Raw genomic sequence first — 21,949 nt, 5'->3', positions numbered from 1 at the left:
TCATAGCAGCATGAGTCACAGAAGCCAAGAGTGGAATCACTCCAAGTGTCCATCAGGGGATGATGGATAAACAACATGTGGTCCATCCAGACTGTGGAATATGATTCAACCTTGAAAACGAAGGAGCTTCTGACACCTGCTGCAACATGGATGGACCTTGAGGACGTGATGCTCAGTGAAAGAAGCCAGACAGAGAAGGGCAAAGACTGTCTGATTCCACTCCCAGGAGGTCCCTAGAGGAGTCAGATCCATAGAGACAGGAAGGAGATGGTGGGGCGGGGGCTGCCGGAGGGGGAGTCGGCATTTCAAGGGGACAGAGTTTCAGTTTGGGAAAATGAGAAGGTTTTGGAGATGGATGGTGGGGATGGTTTCAGGACAATGTGAATGTACTTAACGCCATGGAGCTGTGCCCTTAGAAATGGTGAAGACGGTGAATTTTATGTTAGGTATGTATTCAGATTGTGATTTGGGGAAAAAGCTGCCTAGAGGAAAGATGGGAATATCAGGGAGGGATTGGAATCCCAGAGTCAGGCACCTGGAGGCATGAAGGGGGCTGTGTGTCTGGGGAATTACAAGCAGAGGGACATTAAGGGCAGTGGAGGGAATGTTGAAGAAAGTGGCCAGGACACAGCAGTGGTGAGGTTGGGAAGCGCTGCTAAGGCTGGCGATCTTGGCTTTGACCTGAGGCCACTGGGGAGCCATGGCAGGGTTTAAAGCTGGGGAGGGACAGAGGCAGATGAGAGCTGAGTGGGGGGATGGTTCTTTGGTGGCTTGTGTGGAGGGATGGGGGCAGGACAGGAGGCCACAGGTCAGGGAGGCTTCCCAGCCGTTGTCCAGGTGGAAAGGGTGAGGCCTGAGCTGGGCGTGGAGGGGAAGGACCAGCTAGAGATACTTTTTTGCTAATTTTCTAGGACCGCACCCGTGCCATATAGAAGTTCCCAGGCTAGGGGTCAAATCAGAGCTACAGCTGCCGGCCTAAGGCACAGCCACAGCAACGCAGGATCCGAGCCACATCTGCAACTTACACCACAGCTCATGGCGACGCCAGATCCTTAACCCACTGAGCAAGGCCAGGAATTGAACCCGAGTCCTCATGGATACTAGTCGGATTCGTTTCCGCCGAGCCACAATGGGAACTCCTAGAGACACATTTAAACAGTCAAATCAGGAGTTCCCGTCATGGCTCAGTGGAAACGAATCTGACTAGAGTCCATGAGGACGCAGGTTTGATCCCTGGCCTTGCTCAGTGGGCTAAGGATCCGGCGTCACCATGAGCTGTGGTATAAATCGGAGATGTCTGATTTTGCGTTGCTGTGGTTGTGCCATAGGCTGGCGGTTACAGCTCTGATTTGACCCATAGCCTGGGAACCTCCATATGCCATGGGTAGTGTGGCCCAAAGACACAAAATAAACTAAAATTAATAAATCATCACCTCTTGGTGGGGGGAGGTGAGGAATAGGAGGGATCTAGTAAAGTGAGTGTCACGTAGCGGATCCTGCACCTAGGGGACACCAGGCTGTGTCTGGAGACATCTGTGGCTGTCACAACTTGGGGCTTTGAGTGGGGGTCAGGGATTCTGCTCCACACCCCCAGAGCATCCAGGATACCCCTCCCCAGAGGGATGACCCGGCCCTGATGTCAGCAGTGCTGAGGGGGGACGCCGATCTAGCATGATACCACCATTCTGGCCTGAGCAGTTGTTGGTCAGTGTGGTGTGATGGAGACAAATCCTCAACAGTGCTCAGGACAGAGCCTTGGAGTCACCCCCTGACTCTCCCCTCTCTGTCACGCCTCCCTACCCCTCCCTCCTGATAGCTATGCCTTCTAAACTTCTCCAGAACCACTAATTTCTTCCCCCTCTCCTGTCCACCCCGTCATCATCCACCTGGACCAGCTTAGTCTCCTCTGCCCTGGTCCCCCGTCCTCCTCCCTCACCCTCACCATCTGTCCTCCCTGAAGAAGCCACCAGAGGGTGCCTGTGAGCACCTGGGTCAGTCCCCGCCCTCCTCTGCCACAACCCTCCAGGGCCCCTACCTCCCTGAGGGTAAAAGGCCAAGTCCTTCCCTGTAGCCCACTAGGACCAGCATGATCTGCCCTGTCCCCTCACTGCTCTCACCTCCTCCCTCTCTCCCCCTCACTCACTCTGCTCCAGCCATAAGGACTCCCTCACTGGTCCTCCAACACACCAGGTGCAGTCCTACCCCAGGGCCTTTGCACAGGCCATGCCCTCTGCCTGGACCACACATCCCCCAGATAATCACATGCCGCCTCCCTCATCCACTGCAAACTTAACCTTCTCAGTGAAGCCGTCCCTGCAGACATGATGTATAATGTCAGCCACTCTCCAGCACTCCAAATCCCTCTTCCCTGCTTTCCTTTATTTTCTGTGAAGATGAAAACTGTCATACCATAGACTTTACTTTTTTATTTTATTTGTTTTTCTCTCTTCCCAATAGACTAGAAGCCCTATTTAGATGGGGTGTTTTTGCCTTTCGTGTTTACTGCTATATCTCCAGTGCCTAGAACAGTGCCTGAAACACAGAAGGTGGTTGGATGGTTAGATAAGTTAATGGATGATAAATGAATAGGTGATGGACGGATGGGTGGGTGGATGGACAGGCGGATGGATGCTGGGTGGGTACCCTGAGGAGGGAATCACTGGTGCAGTGATGGTGACTAAACCTGTTGGAGGAGTCAAGATGGCTGCAGACAGGAGATCAGGGGTTCAGATGAGCCCTGAGAAGCCCCAGTGTATAAGGCTGGGGTGGAAGAGGGGGCAGTAACACAGGCTAAGGAGCAGCAGCCAGGGAGGTAGGAGGTCAGCCCAGAGACTATGTACCCAGTGAATTGTGAGCCCTGTGTCCTTGGTCTTGCCCCCAAAACAGGAACTAATGTGTTTATAAATGGAGGGAGGAGTCATGCATAGGGAAGAAGGTCCCATCAGCCCCACTATTCTCAGCAAAGTTGGGGATGACTTCAGGATAAGAGGATGGAGGGGGAGGAGGAGAGAGTGGCCCCAGAGCAGAAGGGAGTGTCTCCTATCATCCCTAATGGGTGGTATTACTTCTTTTCTTTTCTTTCTTTTTTTTTTTTTTTTGGCTTTTGAGGGCTGCACCTGTAGCATATGGAGATTCCCAGGCTAGGATCGAATCAGAGCTACATCTACACCACAACCACAGCAACATCACCTCGGAGCCTTGACTGCCACCTATACCACAGCTCAGGGCAGCCCTGGATCCTTAACCCGCTGAGTGAGGCCAGGGATTGAACCAGCAACCTCATAGTTCCTAGTCGGATTCGTTTCCGCTGCACCACGACGGGAACTCTGATGGTATTATGATTTTATGGGTGAGAAAGTGGAGGCTCAGAGAGGTCGAGTGGCTGGCCCAAGATCACACAGCAGAAAGGCATGGGGCAGGGTTAGATCCTCATCTTGCGTCACTAGGTTAGAGCTGGATCTAGAACCTGGGGTGCCAGCATGCAGGGGTGGGATCAAAGAGATTTGAGATTAGAGGTTCACACATGGGTTTCGGCTGAGGTCCTGGCTGGGCGGGGGAGGAGGAGATGATATTGACCAGGGAGAAATGAACAAGGCTGTCTTCCTGCAGCTGTTCCTCCAGCACAGCGGGTGCCTGATTGGTGCTCGGGAGATACTGACTGACCCCATGCTGGGCATGGTGGGGGAGGGGAGGGAGAAAAGTGAATCAAATGCGGTCGCTGCCCTCAAGGAGGTGGTCTTGCTATTGGCAGGTCAGTTGGGGAGCAAAAGCATTCATTCAGTCAAATAGTATTTATTGAGCACCTGCTGTGTGCCTGGCACTATTTACCCCAAAGTGAACAAAACACAAACCTCTTCCTATCCTCTTGGATGAGACATTTCAGTCGGGGAGACAGAAAACAAACAAACAAAACAAAAAATTAAAATATGTGACATATGAGATGGTGATAAGGGCACTGGAAAAAATAGAACAGGGTAGGAGGTGGTTGAGGACTGTCATTTTAAACAGGGTGCTCAAAGGAGGTTTCACTGAGGAGGTGGCATTTTAGCCAAGACCTGAAGGAAGTGAGAGAGTGAACTGTGCAAATATCTGGGGAAAGTATATTCCAGAACAGCCTGTGCAAAGGCCCTGGGGCAGGACCGTGCCTGGAGTGTTGGGGGAACAGTGAGGAGACCTGTGAGGCTGGAGCAGAGTGAGCGAGGGGGAAAGAGAGAGGAGGGGAGGGCAGAGAGGGAACACGGCAGGTAGTGCAGGGCTTTGCGGGCCATGGGGAGAACTTGGGCTTTTATCCCAGGGAGGTGGAGCCCTGGAGGGCTGTGGGCCAAGGAGTGGCGGGACCGGACCCAGGTGCTCACAGGCGCCCTGGTGGCCGCAGGGAGGACAGACTGTGAGGGGGTGGGCGGGAGCCGGGGGAAGGGGCGGGCACTGCTCTGATCCGGGCGGGGCGAAGCCAGGATGAAGACCACGAAAGGTAGCCAAATTCTTACTGAGCCTGTGCTGTGTGCTGTGCCCAGTGCTGGGCACTGAGGACACATCAGTGACCGGGACACTTTCTGTCCCCACCCTTCTGAACCAGCGTCGATTGGGGATGGGGAAGCTTCCCAAGGAAGTGACCCAGTTGGGACTTGAAGGCTGAGGAGAAAGGAGCCAGGCAAAGATAGGGTAGGGTCGTGTAGGCTGAGGAAACAGCGAGTTCAAGGGCCGACAGCGAGAGGCCAAGGCCTGGGGTGTGGCTGGGGTCAGGGTGCAGCCAGTGACACAGCCACCATCCATCAGGGACAGTCCCCAGACCTACCCACCAAAATTCCTGGGAAGTGATAAAAATCCCAGACTTATGCACGAGAATAAGAGCAATGGAGAGTAAAAAGGAAAACTTTTTTTTTTTTTTTTTAGTTCACTAGATCAGTGTAACAAACTCCAGCGACTTAACTCATCCTCAGCTCTTGGGTTTAATACTAGGGGTTGTTTCCCCTTGCCATATGGGCTCAGGAAAGCTGCTCAGCATATCTGAGCCTGGGTTCACTCCTCTGTAACGTGGGATTAAAAGTAGCCAACAGGTGGGGGAAGCAGCTGTACCAAGGCTTGGTTCTGTGCACACAGATGGTACTTCTTCCTGGGCCATTTGGGGGATTTTTTAGTTGGTCCTGGGGGTGCTTCCCCCAATGATCCCCAAACCTCAGATCCAGCAGAGCCCAAACTGAGCTCCACTTCTTCCTTCCAAACTGTACCTTCTCCTGTGTCCCCATCTGTGCTAGTTTCCTGGGTTGGCCATTACAACTGACCACAGACTGGCAGCTTAACTGAGATTTAGGAGTTCCTGTTGTGGCACAGCAGTAATGAACCTGACTAGTATCCGTGAGAACGTGGGTTCAATCCCTGGCCTTGCTCAGTGGGTTAAGGATCTAGCATTGCTGTGAGCTGCAGTGTAGGTCACAAATGCTGTTCGAGTCTGACATTGCTGTGGCTGTGGTGTAGGCCAGCAGGTGTGGCTCCTATCTGACTCCTAGCCTGAGAATTTCCATATGTTGCGGATGCGGCCCTAAAAAGCCCCCCCCCAAATAAACCCCCAAAACCCCAATATTTAGTCCCAAGCAAAGGAGAGCCTTTTCTGGGGAGCTGCTGCTTGCTTACCTCCAGGGACAGGGAGCTCCCTCCCTCGCAGAAGGGCCATGATGAGGTGGATCTAACTGATAGACAACTTTCATACATTGAGGAGATCTCTTGCTTCCCAAGGATCCCTCTGTTGGTCTCTGCTCCATCTCAGGTGTCCTTGGCCAGGCTTGGAAAATGGGGGTGGGGTGAAGGGAACCATAGGGTTGTCAAGTGCTGAGCATTCTGGATAGTCCATTCTCGCAGGCAGACCTGCCCTCTGGACCTGCCCCACCTCTGCTGAACCCCAGGGCTTGCCTGGTGTGGGGTTTGGTGGTGTGATTTGCAGAACACCTGACCCTGCCCCCTCTTGTCATTGAGGAGGTTGGTGGGGTGGGGGTAGCCAGGGCTGGAATCTGGTGAGAGGCTGACCCAGTGTGGGCACTGGATGGGCTGAAATTTTCCTGGGAGTGTCCCGCTTGAACTAGGACACAGCAAAGCAGACCCACCCCCCTACACCATTGAAATAGGGTCCAAGGCCTCTTCAGCATTTGATCCAGCCCCCTATCTCTCAGAAAGTTGGTACTATTTTAAGTTTCCTCACAGGGAAAGGTAAGGCGGGTGCCTGTGACACTACCCATAGGCCCTGGGAGAAATGTTTAAGATGCAAACTCCAGGCAGTGAGTCCCAATGTCTAGCACACAGTCAGAGGAACCTGACTGCCTGAGATGTTCCCCTGTGTGACTGCAGACAAGTCATTTCCCCTCTCTGTACCCCAACCCCCTGTCTGTAAAAGGAGGACAATGCTAACAGCTCCTTCGTGGGGTTCTTATGGGGATTAAATGAATCAATATTGCATACAAGCTTATTAGCGTTAGAGACTAATGAACTTTGTGAACATCACTAAAAGTCTGTGCTCCTTGGGACCTGTATTCCTTTGTTAGGGCTGCTGAGACAATGTACTGCAAGTGGTTTAAAAAACAGAAGTGGGGCATCCCTGCTGGGGCTCAGCATTAATGAATCCAACTGGTATCCATGAGGACGTGGGTTCGACCCCTGGCCTTGCTCAGTGGGTTAAGGATCCGGCGTTGCTGTGAGCTGTGGTGTAGGTCGCAGACGTGTCTCCGGTCCCGTCTGGCTGTGGTTGAGGCATAGGTTGGCAGCTACAGCTCCGATTTGGCCTGGGAACTTCTGTATGCTGCAGGTGTGGCCCTAAAAAGAAAAAAGAAAGAAAGAAGGAAAAAAAAGGAAATGTATTCTCTCACATTCCTAGAGGCCAGAGAGGTCTGAGATCCAGGTGTCAGCATGGCTGCCTCCTTCTGAGGCCAAGAGGGAGAATCTGATCCAGACCTCTCTCCCAGCTTCTGGTGGTGCTGGCAATCCTTACTGTTCCCTGGCTTGTCAATACAACACCCGGATTTCTGCCTTCACGTTCACGTGGAGTTCTCCCTGTGTTCATGTGTCTCTGTCTAAATACACCCCCCTTTTTAAGGGTACCAGTCCTGTTGGATTAGAGTCCACCCTATTCCAGTATCACCTCTCTGTAACTAATTATATCTCCAACAACCCTATTTCCAGATAAGGTCACATTCTGAGGTCCTGGAGGTTAGGAGAACAACATATGAATTTGGGGGAGGGGATAAACAACTCAACCCTAATAGAAACCAAAATTCAAGGCTCTGTTTATCCAGAAACAGGTAAACATCACACATTTTCGCCAACTAGAAAAGAGAAGCTCAGAGGCAGAAAAGATATGGGGCCAAGAAGACCACTGGGAGACATTTCAGTACCAGGGACAGCGGCTCATGTTTTGTTTGTTTAGGGTTTTCTTCCCCCCTTGCTCTGCAAACCTTCCAGACTAGAGGCTGATGAAGGGTTGCTCAGGGGTCCCACCTACCCTCTCAAGGCCAGCACGCTCCACGTTCTGCATACAGAGTTCCACGAGTAAGAAAGGACCCAAGGAGAAAGGGGTTCACCCCTATTTTACAACTCCCTGCAGCCCAGTTTCTTGCCAATCATGCCTAATTTCTCTCAGGCCCTATGGCCAATTTTCTTAGTGCCTCTCCTTTCCCTGAAGACCTTGGGAGATTCAATTCACAAAATAGAAACACACACATAAGTGAAAAGACAAGGCATGTATTGGGAGAAGATGTATGCATCAAATACAACCAAAGCAGGATAAGCTAAGCACACAAGAGAGTGTATTTGTAATACATCCCAATTATAATTTTTTATTCTGGTAAGATATATATATTAAAAAGTTGACCATCTTTAGGTGCACAGCTCAGTGGCATTAAGTACATATGTACTGTTGTTCAACCATCCCCACCATCCATCTCCAGAACTTTCTCATCTCCCCAGACTGAAACTCTGTCCCCAAGAAACCCTGACTCCCCATCCCCTCCTGCAGACCCGGCCCCACCATCTACTTCCTGTCTTTGTGGATTTGAGTCTAGGCTCTCCTAAGAGCGGAATCAGACAGTATTTGTCCTTCTGTGGCTTATTTCACTGAGCATGATGTCTTCAGGGTTCATCCATGTTGCAGCAGGTATCAGAATCTCTTTTCTTCCTTGGTGGTCCTTGTAGAGATGGACCACATTTTGCTTATCCATTCATCTGTTGATGGATATTTGGGTTGCTTCCACCTTTTGCTTACTGTCAGTAATGTCACTATGAACGTGGGTGTGCAGGTATCTCTTTGGGCCCTTGATTTCAATTCTTTGGGGGTATATACCCAGAAATGGAATTCCTGGATCATATGGTAATTCTATGTTTAACTTTTTCGAGAAACTGCCAAACTATTCTGCACAGCGGTCGCACCATTTTACATTCCCAACATAAATGTTTTTTAAATGCTAGAAACTGTTCTCCTTCTGCCTTGTGCCACCCTCCTCAGGGCTCCAGGGCACCTCTCAGGCCTGGAGCAGGAACCCCTCCCCATCACCAAGCCCAGTTGGTGGGAGAATCCACGTAGCGGGCATAGCCCAGCAGAATGCAGCTTTAATTAGCTCCAGATCTGGGGCAGAATTGGACACCATGGAGCTGTTCCCAGGGGGTCTGCACAGGGGGTCCCCATGAGTGGAGGCAGAGAGACCAAGGGGAGGGAGCTGGGGGTGGAAGACACAGGGTCCGACAGCATCAGGGCACCCAACAAGGGTCTCATTTCACAGAGGATAGCGAGGCAAGGCCCAGCGCTGGGGCCAGAACCCCTGCGACCATCCCGGGGAACCTGGCACCTGCCAGCATCCCCTTGCCCCCTCAGGCAAACATCTTTCAAAATAGCCTTGATTTCATTGGCCTTTCTCTGGGCACCTTCCTCTGCTCCCTTCTCTTCTGTCTCTGTCTCTTAACCTTTCTTGTCTCTGTGGCTGTCAAGCTTTGCTTTCCCTCTCCCCCCAACCCAGCACGTCATCCAATCACACCCTCGTTCTGGACCACTTGGAAGGGGGGAGGCGGCTCCGCCCCTTGCCTCTCCTGATTGGCCCTACCCCTTGACGCCAAACCCACCCCCCTCTAGCTTCGCCCCGCCCCTTGGTTGGTCCATCCCGTGGTATTCCGAGGCCATTCACTCTGAAGGGGGAAACTGAGGGGCAGCACCCCAATCAAGGCCACAAAGCAGGTTAGTGGCAGAGCCGTTGTGCACCTCATTCCAGTTCTGGGGCCTCTACCCGCTCCTTGGGGCTGTTGGTGCCCTTGCCACCCTCCTGCCTGGGACAGCATCTCTGCCCCCTCCCCAGGCCCCACAACCCCACCCCACCCCGACGTCGCCCAGCTGTTTAGCATCAGCTATGGATTTAATTAACAGCTAATTTTTCTCTCTGTCTTTCCCCATCTCACCCAGTGGGATGCGTGGGTGTGGGAGGGGAGAGCCAAGCTACTCCTACTGCCCCCACTAAGGGGGCTCCAGCCTTCTCTTTCCATTTTTCCTTCTTTCCAAAAAATTTTTAATTGTGATTATTAAAAACACATAACGTAAAGTTTACCATTTCAACCATTTTTAGGTGCAGAGTTCAGTGGTTTTAAGTACACTCCTATTGTGCGACCACCCCCATCTCCATCTCCAGAACTTTCTCCTCTTTCCAAACTGAAATTCTGACCCCATGAAACACTAACTCTTCATGCCCCGCCGCCCCCCAGCCTCTGGCCCCCACCATATACTTCCTGTCTGCATAGGTTAGACTCCTCCAGGGACCTTCTGTGAGTGGAATCAGACAGTAGTTGTCCTCCTGTGTCTGGCTTATTTCACTGAGCATAATGTCCTCAGGTCCGTCTATGTTGTAGCAAGTGTCAGAATCTCCTTCATTTTTAAGGCTAATATTCCTTTGTAGGGGTGGACCGTGTTTAGTTTGTCCTTTCATCTGTCACTGGACACCTGGTTTGTTTCCACTTCTTGGCTGTTATGAATAATGCTGCTGTGAACATGGGGTATGGCATCCTTTTCTCTTAACACCCCTATTTCTCTCCCGTCCAGGCTGTGCCTTTCTTACCTACTGTGCCAGGGACTCTGCCATCAAAGCTCAGACTGCCCTGCACGAACAGAAGACCTTGCCCGGGGTAAGTCCTGGGTGCTGTATGGGAAGAGGGGTGGATGGAGGGAAGGCTAAGGCCCTGCCTGGAATCAGCTGTGCAGCCCACATGCCTTTGGACTCAGGACCAGAGAGGCAGAAGTCATCACCAGAATAAGCATTTCACTGTACCTACTGCCTCCTGTGCTCTATACTTCACATCGGTGTGGTTGTGCACTCTGCAGACTGCACAAGGGAATCTGGCTTAGCATGCAACTGTCATTGGGCTGAGACCTGAAGGATGAGGAAGCATTAGCAGGCAGAGGGACAGCATATGCAAAGGCTCTGGGGCAGGACGGTGCTTGGTGTGTTGGTGGAATGGCAAGGAGGCTCAAGTGTTCATCAGTTAGCTCCAGCCTGCTCTTGCTGTGTGACTGTGAGTAAAGAACTTAACCTCTCTGATCTCCAGCACTGGAAGAGTATAACGGGGTGGGGTAGAGGGAAGAAACTGTAGAGAAGGTCATGGAGGGCTTCACTGAGGAGGTGGCATTTGAGAAGAGACTTGAAAGATGAGAAGGAAGGGTGTGCCAGGAGAGGGAACAGCATATGCAAAGGTGATTTAGAGCCTGTGGAATAAACACACTCTGTGTGCAGAAGCCACGCCCTGGTGGCACCCTAGACCCAGCATAGCTCAAACTGTCCCCAGCATTCCATTGGAACTGGTTTCTCCTCCTCCCCTATAGCCTGCAGTCCCCACACCCTGCTCTGCAGAACCTGTCCTCCATGCACTGCCCCTTCCCCCACTTCCATGCTCCTGTGGGTTCCCATCCCAAGCTGTGTGACTTTGACAGTGACTTTCGTTCAAAGTCTCAGTTACCCTTGTCTCCAAAATGAGCACCACCTTATCCATCTGACCAGGATGGAGAGAGGAGTGGGAGAAGTGTGGGTGCAGAGTGGTTTTTATTTTTATTTTTTATTCTTTTTAGGGCCACACCCATGGCATGTGGAAGTTCCCTGGCTAGGAGTCCAATTAGAGCTGTAACCGCTGGCCTATACCACAGCCACAGCAATGCCAGATCTGGGCCATGTCTGTGACATACACCACAGCTCATGGCAACACTATGTCCTTAACCCACCGACCAAGACCAGGAATCGAACCTGCGTCCTCATGGATGCTAGTCAGGTTTGGTTCTTCTGAGCCACCACGGGAACTCCAAGTGAATTCTGTTTTTGGAGATGTTAAGCTCATCTGTGTTGGTCTCCGGAAGTCCTTAGCTCCTAAAGATTTCTCACGTGCTGGGGTTCTTGTTGTGACTCAGTGGGTTACAAACCTGACTAGTATCCATGAGGACTCGAGTTTGATCCCTGGCCCCACTCAGTGGGTTGGGGATCCGGTGTTGCTGTGAGCTGTCATGTAAGTCACAGATAGGGCTCAGATCCCGAGTCACTGTGACTGTGGTGTAGGCTGGCAGCTGTAGCTCCTATCTGACCCCTAGCCTGGAAACTTCCATATGCCACAAGTGGGGCCCTGAAAAAAAAAAATTTCTCACTCACCGGATATTAAGGATCCCACCAGAACTCCAGCCTGAGAATCCATGGGGAATTGCCTTCCTACCTGGAGAGCTTCTGTTCTATTTTATCTTGTCCCTCTGCTCATCCCTGACTCTCGGGGCTGTGGATATCTGTGTCTGCCTATGTCTCCCCTAGAGGGCAGACCCTGGCTTTGAGGGTAGGGGTAAATCAGGGGGTGTACCTGTCTCCTAGGGCATCTCTAACAAAGCCCCACAAACTGAGTGTCTTAAAGCAACAGAACCGTCGAGATTCAGTGGTAACAAGCCTGACTAGTATCTATGAGGATGCGAGTTCGCTCCCTGGCCTTGCTCAGTGCGTTAAGGATCTGGCATTGCCGTGAGCTATGGGTCACAGAAGTGGCTCGGATCTGGCATTGTGATGATAGTATGGCTGTGATGTAGGCAGGCAGCTGCAGCTCCAATTTGACCACTAGCCTGGGAACTTCCACATGCTGTGGGTGTGGCCCTAAAAAGACAAAAGACAAAAAAAAAAAAAAAAAAGCAATAGAACCTTAATGGCTCACAGTTTGGGAGCCAGAGGCTGGCTGTCAGCAGGGCTGCCCTTCTCTGGAGGCTCTGGGGGAGATTCTGTTCCAGGCTCCCCCGACCCCCAGCTTCTGGTGGTGGCTGGCAATCCTTGGCTTATAGGCACACCACTCCACTCCCTGCCTCCATCATCACGTGGTCTCTCCTCTGCGTCTGCATCTCTCCCATTGCCCACTGCCTTTCTCTTCTAAGGATACCAGTCATTGGGTCTCCTGTCAAGACCCATCCCTTAATTACCCCTGGAAAGATGCCTTTTCCAGATAATATCCCATTTGCAGGTTCCAGGGGTTAGGACTTAGACATATTTTTAGGGGGGCCCACCATTCAACCCACAAGATGACCAGCCATTGGAAGGGTGACTGGGGACAGCATCTCAAGGGAGAACTGGGTGACCTGCATTGATGACCTCGTGGAGGGCAGACACCGCAGCCTCTTGGAGCGGGAGCATTTGAGCTGAGTCTTGAGGGATGGGGAGGACTGTGGCAGATGGTGGTGGTGCGAGGACATGGTGTACCAAGACTTGGAGGCAGGAGCTTGCCTGGTGTGCTGAGTGTGGGAACACACAAAGCTTAATGGGGGTGTTTACTGCCCCCAGGGACGATGGGCAGTGTCTGGGGACATTTGTGCTTGTCACAACCGGGAGATGCTCCTGGCATCCCAGGGTTACAGGCCAGGGATGCTGCTTAACACCCTCCACTGCACAGGACAGCCCCTTCCCCATCGTGGAGAATTATCCATCCCCAAATCAATAGTTCCAGGGTTGAGAAATGCTGTTTAGGAACATAAGGAGTTGGTGAATATTCTAGAACAGTGCTAACAGAACTAGAATGCAAGTCACATATAGCACTGACATTTTTCTAGGAGCAACATTTAAAGAGTAAACAGGGAGTTCCCATCATGGCTCAGTGGAAACGAATCTGACTAGCATCCATGAGGACACAGGTTTGATCCCTGGTCTTGATGATTGGGTTAAGGATACAGAATTGCCAGGAGCTGTGGTGTAGATCGCAGATGCGGTTTGGATCTGGCGTTGCTGTGGCTGTGGTATAGGCCAGTGGCTACAGCTCCGGATTTGACCCCTAGCCTGGGAACCTCCATATGCCATGGGTACAGCCCTAAAAAGACTAAATAAATAAATAAATAGGAAACAGAAATAGGTGAGATGAATTTTAGTGCTAGCTTTCATTTTAACCCAGTATCTCTCCAAAATTTATCAACAGGTAGTCAGTATGGCCCATGTAATGATTATTATCAACATCATCCACATTCCTAGTTTTCATCCTAAGTGTTCCAAAATCCGGTGGGATTATTGCACCCACCCCTGTCCATTTCAATTGGAACCCTCAGTTGTTATCAGAGAGGCTCAATCTGTATTTGCATTTTATAAAATTGACAGGTGAAAATTAGATTCATTTGCCCAAGTCGCTCTAAACTTACTTTAAAAAAGGTTTTCCAAGAATGGAGTCAGGTATCAGGTTTTTAGACTTCGGTTTTTCTTTATATTAATTATAACTAAGTTTGATTAAAATTCCATTCCTCAGTCCTACAAACTGCTTTTCAAGCACTCAGTAGCCACAAATGGCTGTTGGCTATTGTACCGGACGGCATAGTTCTATAATGTTCTAGGCCAAGGATCAGCCAAGTTTTTATGTAAAGGATCAGAGAGCAGCATTTTTTTTGGCTTTGCCAGCCATACAGCCTCTGTTGCATCTACTCAAAGCATAAAACAATCACAGGCAACAAGTAAACGAATGGACATGGCTGTGTGCCAATAAAACTTTATCAACAAAACAGGCAAGGGGCCAGGTTTGGGGTGCAGTTGCCAATCCCCATTGTTTAAATTTTTTTTTTTGTCTTTTTAGGTCCACACCAGTGGCATATAGAAGTTCCCAGGCTAGGGGTTGAATTGGAGCTGCAGCTGCCAGCCTGCACCACAGCCACAGCAACTCAGGATCCAAGCCACATCTGCGACTGACACCACAGCTCACAGCAATGCCAGATCCTTAACCCACTGAGCGAGGCCGGGGATTGAACCTGCATCCTCATGGATGCTAGTCAGGTTCGTTTCCACTGAGCCCCAATGGGAACTCTCCACCAATCCCCATTTTAGACCATCGCTGTCCAACAGAACTTTCTACAAAGGTGGAAATGCTCTGTCTGTGCTGTGCTGTGGTGGCCATATCTCTGTGTGGCTATTAAGCCTTTGAAATGTGGCAAATGTGACTCAGGAACTGAGTTGTTAATGTTATTTAATTTTTTTAAAAATTTTAATAAATGTAAATTTAAACTTCAGCGGCTAGGAGTTCCCATTGTGGCTCAGTGGAAATGAACCTGGCTAGTATCTATGAAGATGCGGATTCAATCCCTGGCCTCATTCAGTAGGTTAAGGATCTGGTGTTGCCGTGAGTTGCAGTGTAGGTAGCAGATGCAGCTTGGATCCGGCGTGGCTGTGGCTGTGGCTGTGGCTGTGGATGTGGCTGTCAGCTGTAGCTCTGATTGGACCTCTAGCCTGGGAACCTCCATATGCTATGGGTGTGGCCCTAAAAGGAAAAAAAAAAAAAAGCAAAACATTTCAACAGCTACATGTGGCTAGGGGCTACATGTGTCTTAGAGCTACCATCTTAGACAGTTCAAATCTAGAATATTCTAGACCTGGGATCAGCTACCATGTTACAGTGCAGACCTGGAAAGGTCTAGACCAGCAGCATGGTGTAGTGTCATCCTACGTCTAGATGTGAAGTTCCAGGTCTCTCTTTGATAACAGTTCACGGCTGGGGAGGAGCGAGGAGTCTCAAGCAATACCCTTTTTCTCTATGAGCCTCAGTTTCCCTAGAATTATCACTGTTTCCCAGCACTGCAGGGGCATCCCACACAACTGCCCCATCAGTGGGGCACTGGGGCTGCTGCTAGCACCACTGGACAGATGGAGAAACTGTGGCAAAGAAAGAGGGAGGGGCTCATCTGAGGTCACCCAGCAGGGTGATGCCTGAAGCCCCACCCACCCCATTCCACAGGCCTTGAGCCTCTGGCTTCTCTGGTTGGGTTTCTTGCAAGCTAGCCCCTGCCCCCAGGAGGTGAGGACAGATGTTTGATAAATAAGAAGATGGCTCAGAGCTGGACCCCGGGGACAGAGGGGCCCCTGAGGACCACCCCCAGTTCTGGGCACTATCCTCTGGGAGTAGAGCTTGGCTTGAAGAAACATATTTCTTCAAATTTGAAAAATACACACTTAGAGAAATATGCATGCAACCCAGCTGATTATAAAGCAAGCACCTGTTACCACCACACAGTTGGTGCCCCAGAAACCACCCCATCCCCTGTCCCCAAGCCCCAGACCCTGTCCCTGTTGGAGGAGCCACTGTAATGACTTTTGTGGTAATCACCCCACCCCCACTTTTCTTCTGGTATGACGTTGATGAGATTCAATATCACGCCTCAGTGGTATGTGCTTTGTCATCTCTGTGTGGTATTCCCGGGCCCCAATACACTGTTTATTTGTCTGGTCTCCTGCTGGTGGGCATTTGGGTTGTTTCTGGTTTTGCTGTTTCACATAGAGATCCTTCCTGGTGTTTTGCTTTTGGTGGACACCTGATGCCTCTGGATCAGGCGCAAACCCAGGAGTTCGTGGAGTTCGTGTATCTTCCACTTCTCATGAGCGAGAAGGGGCGGATCTGGGGGCTGAGCCCCTTCTCCAAAAACACTGGTGGTAGTGGAATCAGCCTTACAGAACAAGCGCTGGAGGCTTGCTCGCTGATCTCCATCGCATGAGGAAAGTCCAGGGCTACTGGGGCAGAAGGTCCCCCTTGCCTGTCAGCAGCATTTGAGCACAGGTGTCTGAGTCCGCCTCTTAGGCGTCTCTGCCAGAAGATGGGGTCACATTAAAGAGAGAGAGAGAGACAGCCACTGTCTCTCCTGTCCCCATGTGTATATATGTGTGTGTGTGTATTGGGGGAGACAGTATCTGTCTTTTCATCTCTCTCTCTCTCTTTTTTAATCTTTTTAGGGCTGCACCACGGCATATAGAGGTTCCCAGGCTAGGGGTCAAATCAGAGCTGTAGCTGCCAGCCTACACCACAGCCACAGCAATGCCAGATCTGAGCTGTGTCTGCGACCTACACCAAAGCTCACGGCCACACACCAGATCCTTAGCCTACTGAGCAAGGAAGGCCAGGGATCAAACCTGCATCCTCATGGATGCTAGTCAGATTTGTTTCCTCTGAGCCATAACAACAACGGGAACTCCAGTCTTTTCATCTCTTGATGAACCAGGAGGGAAGTGGCCCCTGTTGTTTGCCAGCTCTCCGTGCTTCCCCCTCCCTCATCCCCTCCCCCACACCCCTGCCGGGGCTCAGCCCAGCCCCCTTACCCCATCATGCTGCTTTCTGCAGCAAGGGACACCCTTTCTGATTCCTTCCTTGGGTATGAGGGTGACGTCCGTGGGGGATGCAGTTTAATCAAATCTCAGCATTCTGGAATAGGATCCTACGCTAAATAACAGAATCCCAGAATAGAAGCTGGAATGGACCTCAGGACCCTGGAATCCACACTGGGCAATGCCTCTGGTTCCCACAGAGGCTCTGTGCCATGCTCTCAAACCCCAGGATGGGGTCCCTAAGGATGGGAAGGGTCCCCTTCGGCCGTCAGGCAACAGGTCTGGCTCCGGACTCTTGGATGGCTGGGCCATGTGAGGCTGCATCATCTCTTTTTCTGTGAAGTTCTTGGGGGGTGAGGTACACCCCAGATCTGGCACCACCTCGCTGCACATCTGAGCACCCTGGAAAGGGATGAGTGTATCTGGCTGTGAGTTCCTCCTGACAGGTCCCTCCTGAACCCCCTTCCCAGGACCCACCCCTCCATCCCATGACTTGGCTCAGAGTCGAGCCAACCCTGGGAACAGGTAGGGGCCCAAAGTTGCCAAATGTCTAATGATTTGGCTTTCCCAGGCCTCACTGTCTTTGTCTGTAAAATGGGGTTGCAGGGTGTTATGAGGATCCTATAAAGTGACACGGGCCAGATGCAGAGCACACGCTCGGCAAATATATGCTGGATGAATGGATGAACACGCAGTCCCAGGGAAGTGGAGCTGTGGGACTCTAGCCAGCCACATCTCTTCCTGAGCTCGTTTTCTCCCATGAAATGGGGACAGTGCAGACATGCCTGGCATAATCTCTTGGGTTACTTCCCGTGCCGGGCACAGTGCCTGGCACGCCTGCCTCACTCTTGCCCAGGGGACAGGAGTCTGCAAACCACAAGTCTTGTCTCGTCTTAACTCAGCTCTCATTTGTGGACCCTGTGCTGGGTCTTGCTGGGGAGGGGGTCCCAGAGCCCCCCAACCCTGACCTCAAGAGCTCATTCAAAAAGGGACAAGTCTGCGTGTTGGGACGATGCCTGGGCAGAGCAACCAATGCAGATGAGTGTGGAAGGGAAGGCTTCGGGGGAGGTGGCATTTAGGGGGGCTTGTGGGGCAAGGAGGGGGGTGCTCAGGGTCACATTCTGGTCCCACCCAGTGTCCTCAGAGTGTGAGAGGCAGAGGGGGCAGGAGTGACTAGGACTGAGCATCAGAGGATCCTCCAATGCCAGGAGCTGGCACTCTACCCTGAGGGCAAAAGGGAGGCATGGCAGCATGCGGAGCAGGAGAGGGGCTTGGTTTGGGGCTTTGATGGGGGCTGGGCTGGGGCTTGGGTGGGAGAGGAAGAGGCTGGGATGGTGGCCCAGGCGACCTAGATAGGGGTCCATCTTGGTTCCCTCCTCTCCACGCCACCCAGAAACAAACTAGTTGGGGCTTTCCCTGGGCCACTGCATCTTCTAAAGGCACAAATTTGCAAATCCCAGAAAATATTTGGGGCCCCAGTCTGTCTACTGAAGACTACCTGCAGTTGCCCCGCCACTAGTAGTCCCAGTTTCCCCGTCCATAATACACACAGGTCAGGAATAAGGGGCCCTGTTTTCCCAATAGTGTGTGGCTTGGTTGAAATCACTCAGCAAAAGCTGGGCAGCAGAGCCAGTACTGTGTCCCAGCCATGTAATGTATGCCCACCCCCAAAGACACAGACACTCCCAGAGCCCTAGCCCACTTGATCCTTGGCTGGAGGGCCTGAGTCTTCAGAGGCCACTGAGGAAACTGGCAGGAGATCAGTCCTCTGCTTCTTTCTCCTCTCCCTTTCTGATTTGCCCATCTGTAAAAGGGGCATTTTTCCACCTCATAAAGTTGTTTGGAGATTAAATGAGTTGGTGGATGTAGGTATTGCTCCAATCCGCTCCACCATGTTGGACCATTGGGCTGCCAACTCCTATTTGTACCTCAAAACCCACTGCAGATTTTTCATCTTCAGTGCACCCCCAGGAAATCCTTCAGTTCTTCACTGTTCTTGGCTCTCCAAGCACTTGATCCTTGCCTCTGCCCCAACCCTGACCCCATGAGTCTGGGGGTGTTTGCATATGCCTGTTTCCCTCTCCCGCAGACTAGTGGGGTGCTCCCTGAGGTTGCAAAATTACTCAGCATTAGGTACACGGGAATGTTGTTGAATAAATGAAAAGAGGAAGGGAGGGGGCAGGGAAAGGTTGCAGCGATAGGGAGCCAGAGAAGGTGGAGGAAGAAGGGAGGGCACTCGGCAGAGACCTCAGTGGGACAGATGGAGAGAGGGAGCCGGAAGGAGGTGGGCAGAGCCATATGGGCGGGCAGGGGCGACAGGAGGGGTGGGGTGGGGTAGGGTGGGGTGGGGGGGAGACCCAGCTCTCCCTTGGCACGCCTCCTCCCGGCTTGGGCGGGCAGCGCCGGCAGGGCCCGGCCTCTGGCGGGCGGATCGCCTAGACGTTGGGCGCGGAAGAGCGAGGCTTGGAGCCCGAGCGTGCGTGCGGCGTGTGCGCGCCTGTGCGCCCAGGGCCAGCCGGGCGGGCGGCGGCACATGGATGCCAGCCTGGCGCGCGTCTCCAGGCCGGTGGGTAAGGCGAAGCGCGGATCCACGGGGTGTGGATGGTCGGGCCTTGTAGCCTCGGCTTTCCAGTGGGGAAATAGAAGGGGGCTACCCACCTGGCTTCTCGGAGCCACACTAGGACCCTTTCTACCCCACCGCCACCACTGCCGAGCTGACCCAGGAGGGGGAAGGGGCCACCCAGGAGGCGGAAGGGGCCTCCCAGTAGGAGGGAGAAGGTCCCAGGCTCTGCAGTGGGTGGGGGAGATGGGAAGCAGGTATCCAGGCCTTGAGAATGGGGTGGGGGTGGAGGGTGCAGTGATGGGGAAAGGTTCCCTCCCCATGGTCCCCCTCCCTCGCTCCCTCCCTCAACTCATCCATCTCCAGAAGATTATATTTAAATATCTCTTTTGTGCAAGGCAGGAGCTGGGCTCGCCCCTAAGAGGCGGTTTCCATGGCAACAACAATTGCCAGCTTCCGCGTGGTGAATCAGCATTGCCATGGCAACCCCATCCTCATCTGCCCAAGGTGCTGGGAAGGGGGGAGGCGGTGAGGGCCAGCAGAGGCCGGTGGAGGGGTGGGGGAACAGAAGTCTGGAGCTCAGGTGCCCTCTCCCTCCCACCTCCCATCACCACTTCAGTCTGCCCCTAGCCCAGAAACTGCTCCCATCTGGTTGAAATACTCTCCCCTCCTGCCTCCAGCTAGAGGGGTGTGGTACCCAGGTGGAGAGGGGCCAGGGTGTGTCTGGGTATGTCAGGGTGGGGGGAAGGGAGATGTGGTTTGGCCTTTCCCAGGTGGTCAGGGTCCCTCTGAGGGTGTGACTGGGCAGCTGGAAGATTGGGCTGGGGGAATTATGGGCATTGGAAGCAGGAGACAGAGGCCTCTCTGGTTCTGGGGTTCCCAAAGCTGAGTTCAAATTGAGAAGGCCCATATATACCCTGGACAAACACTCAGATAGATTATTTGAAGGGGAGAGGCTCTCGGAGGGGAGGGGGAGCAGACAAATAACCTTTGCAGGCCTTGATTTTGACATCCATAAAATGGGGTAAAAATTGTGCCTCTCTCTGAAGCTTGCTGGGCAACTGCATGGTGATCAGAAAACTGACATTTATCAAGCACTTCTGAATGGAGATCTACTCTGAGATTGTCTGACCTGGGTGGGGGGCTGGGACCAGCACTCGCTCCAACCTAAGGCCAGGTGTGGAGGAACCAGGTGCCTTCTATGCTGGTAGGTGTTGGCTACTTCCTCCTGGTCAGTTTGATTCAGCAAACTCCTCTCATGTACCCTGCCCTATGAGGGGGTGGAGGATAATGCTATGGTCTTAGCCTGGAGGGAGACAGAGAAAGGCATAGACATTTCCTGCCCTGAGGCAGAGGGAGGGAGGAACCCAGAAAGGTGGAAGGATTGCCCCCATGGGGGCTTTTAAGCTGGGTTTTGAAGGGTGATTAGTTCACCAGAGACAGTAGGTTGAGAGGGAGATTCTGTCCTAGAACCAGTGGGGAGGCAAATGCCACTCCACCTCACATCCCTTCAAGTCTGTTCTGAAATATCCACATTAGCTTATACCCATGGCTGAGCAAGTTGGAGGACCGGGTGTTAGGGAAAGATTTCTTCCATTAAACATCAGTTTCAGTGCTGGGGGTGGGGGACAGAAGTATCCAGAACAGGAGTTCCTTATGTGGCACAACAGGACTGGTGGCGCCTCTGTAGCACCAAGACACAGCTTCAATCCCTGGCCTTGCACAACAAGTTATAGGACCTGGCATTGCCAAAGCTGCAGCATAGGTCTCAATTTGTGGCTGGGATCTGATCCCAGGAAATCCATATGCCATGGAGTGGCCAAAAAAGAAAAGAAAATTATCCAGAACAGTGAGTCCAGATTGCAGGCTGGTCCATTCAGATGTGACAGTTCCCTCCACCCAAGAGAGCCAAATGAAAATAGCTGCCTTGGTGTATCAGTCAGCCACTGCTGAGTAACAGACTGGCCCAAACATTTTATTTATTCATGATTCTGTAGGTTAACAATCCCAGGCTGGGCTTAGCTGGGCAGTTCTTCTGCTGGTTTGTCCTTAGTCATTCATGCAGTTGCAGTCAGTTGGGGCTCTGCGGGAGCTAGCTGGGCCAGGACTCCCATGTGCTGTCAGCAGGTGTCTCTGTACATGAGCTATTCCGTCCTCCAGTAGCTCACCTGAACTTGTCTTTGGCAATCCCAAGGGTTCCAAGATAGCAAGAATGGAAGCTGCAAGGTCGCTTGAGGCCAAGACTTAGAACTCCACAACTTCACACTCACCACATTCTTTTGGTTAATGCAAGTTACATGGCCAAATCCAGATGCAAAAGGTGGGGAAATAGACTCCAGTTCTTGATGAGAAGAACCACAAAGTCACATCACATACAGGCACCGCAGGAGTTGGGCTATCATTGCAAATTGATACACTTGGGGAGGCATGCTTGTTGCTGCCAGAGGTTGGTGGGATGCTGAGGCTGGGGAGGTGGCCAGGATTGCCTGGCAGAGCTCAAGTGAAGTTCCCACCCCCACCACTCCCACTGCTGACCTTGACCTCCGTCCTCTGTCTCTCCACAGATGGCGCGGCCAATCCAGGTGAAACCTGCGGACAGTGAAAGCCGCGGAGGTAGTTGTCATCTCTCCGTGGCCACCAGGCTGCGGGTTGGCAGAGGAATGGGAAAAGGAGGGAAACTTTTGCATGAAAGGTGGTGGGAAAGGCAGAGGCCCCCCGGCTAGGGTAGGGGTGGGAGAGTAGGGAGGCTGGGTCCCCTCTTCCTAAGCACAGGGCCACAGGCCCAGCAGTGAGGGATGTGGCCAGG

General features: G+C 52.2%; 1 protein-coding gene across 2 annotated transcripts in view; it reads left to right on the top strand.

Moving 5' to 3' along the window:
* CELF5 (CUGBP Elav-like family member 5) overlaps nucleotides 1-21,949 on the top strand; it is a 49,615-nt gene that overhangs the window by 9,275 nt on the left and 18,391 nt on the right. For both annotated transcript variants that reach the window (XM_047777568.1, XM_047777569.1), the window contains exons 2-3: nucleotides 10,061-10,143; nucleotides 21,708-21,759. In XM_047777568.1, the coding sequence (XP_047633524.1) occupies nucleotides 10,061-10,143; nucleotides 21,708-21,759 (135 nt within the window). The remainder of the gene's footprint in view (nucleotides 1-10,060; nucleotides 10,144-21,707; nucleotides 21,760-21,949) is intronic.

Source organism: Phacochoerus africanus, chromosome 4, assembly GCF_016906955.1.
Source record: "Phacochoerus africanus isolate WHEZ1 chromosome 4, ROS_Pafr_v1, whole genome shotgun sequence".
NCBI classification, from domain to species: Eukaryota; Metazoa; Chordata; class Mammalia; order Artiodactyla; family Suidae; genus Phacochoerus; species Phacochoerus africanus.
Note: the sequence above shows the minus strand (reverse complement) of the source record. Positions and strands in the feature narration are given on the sequence as shown.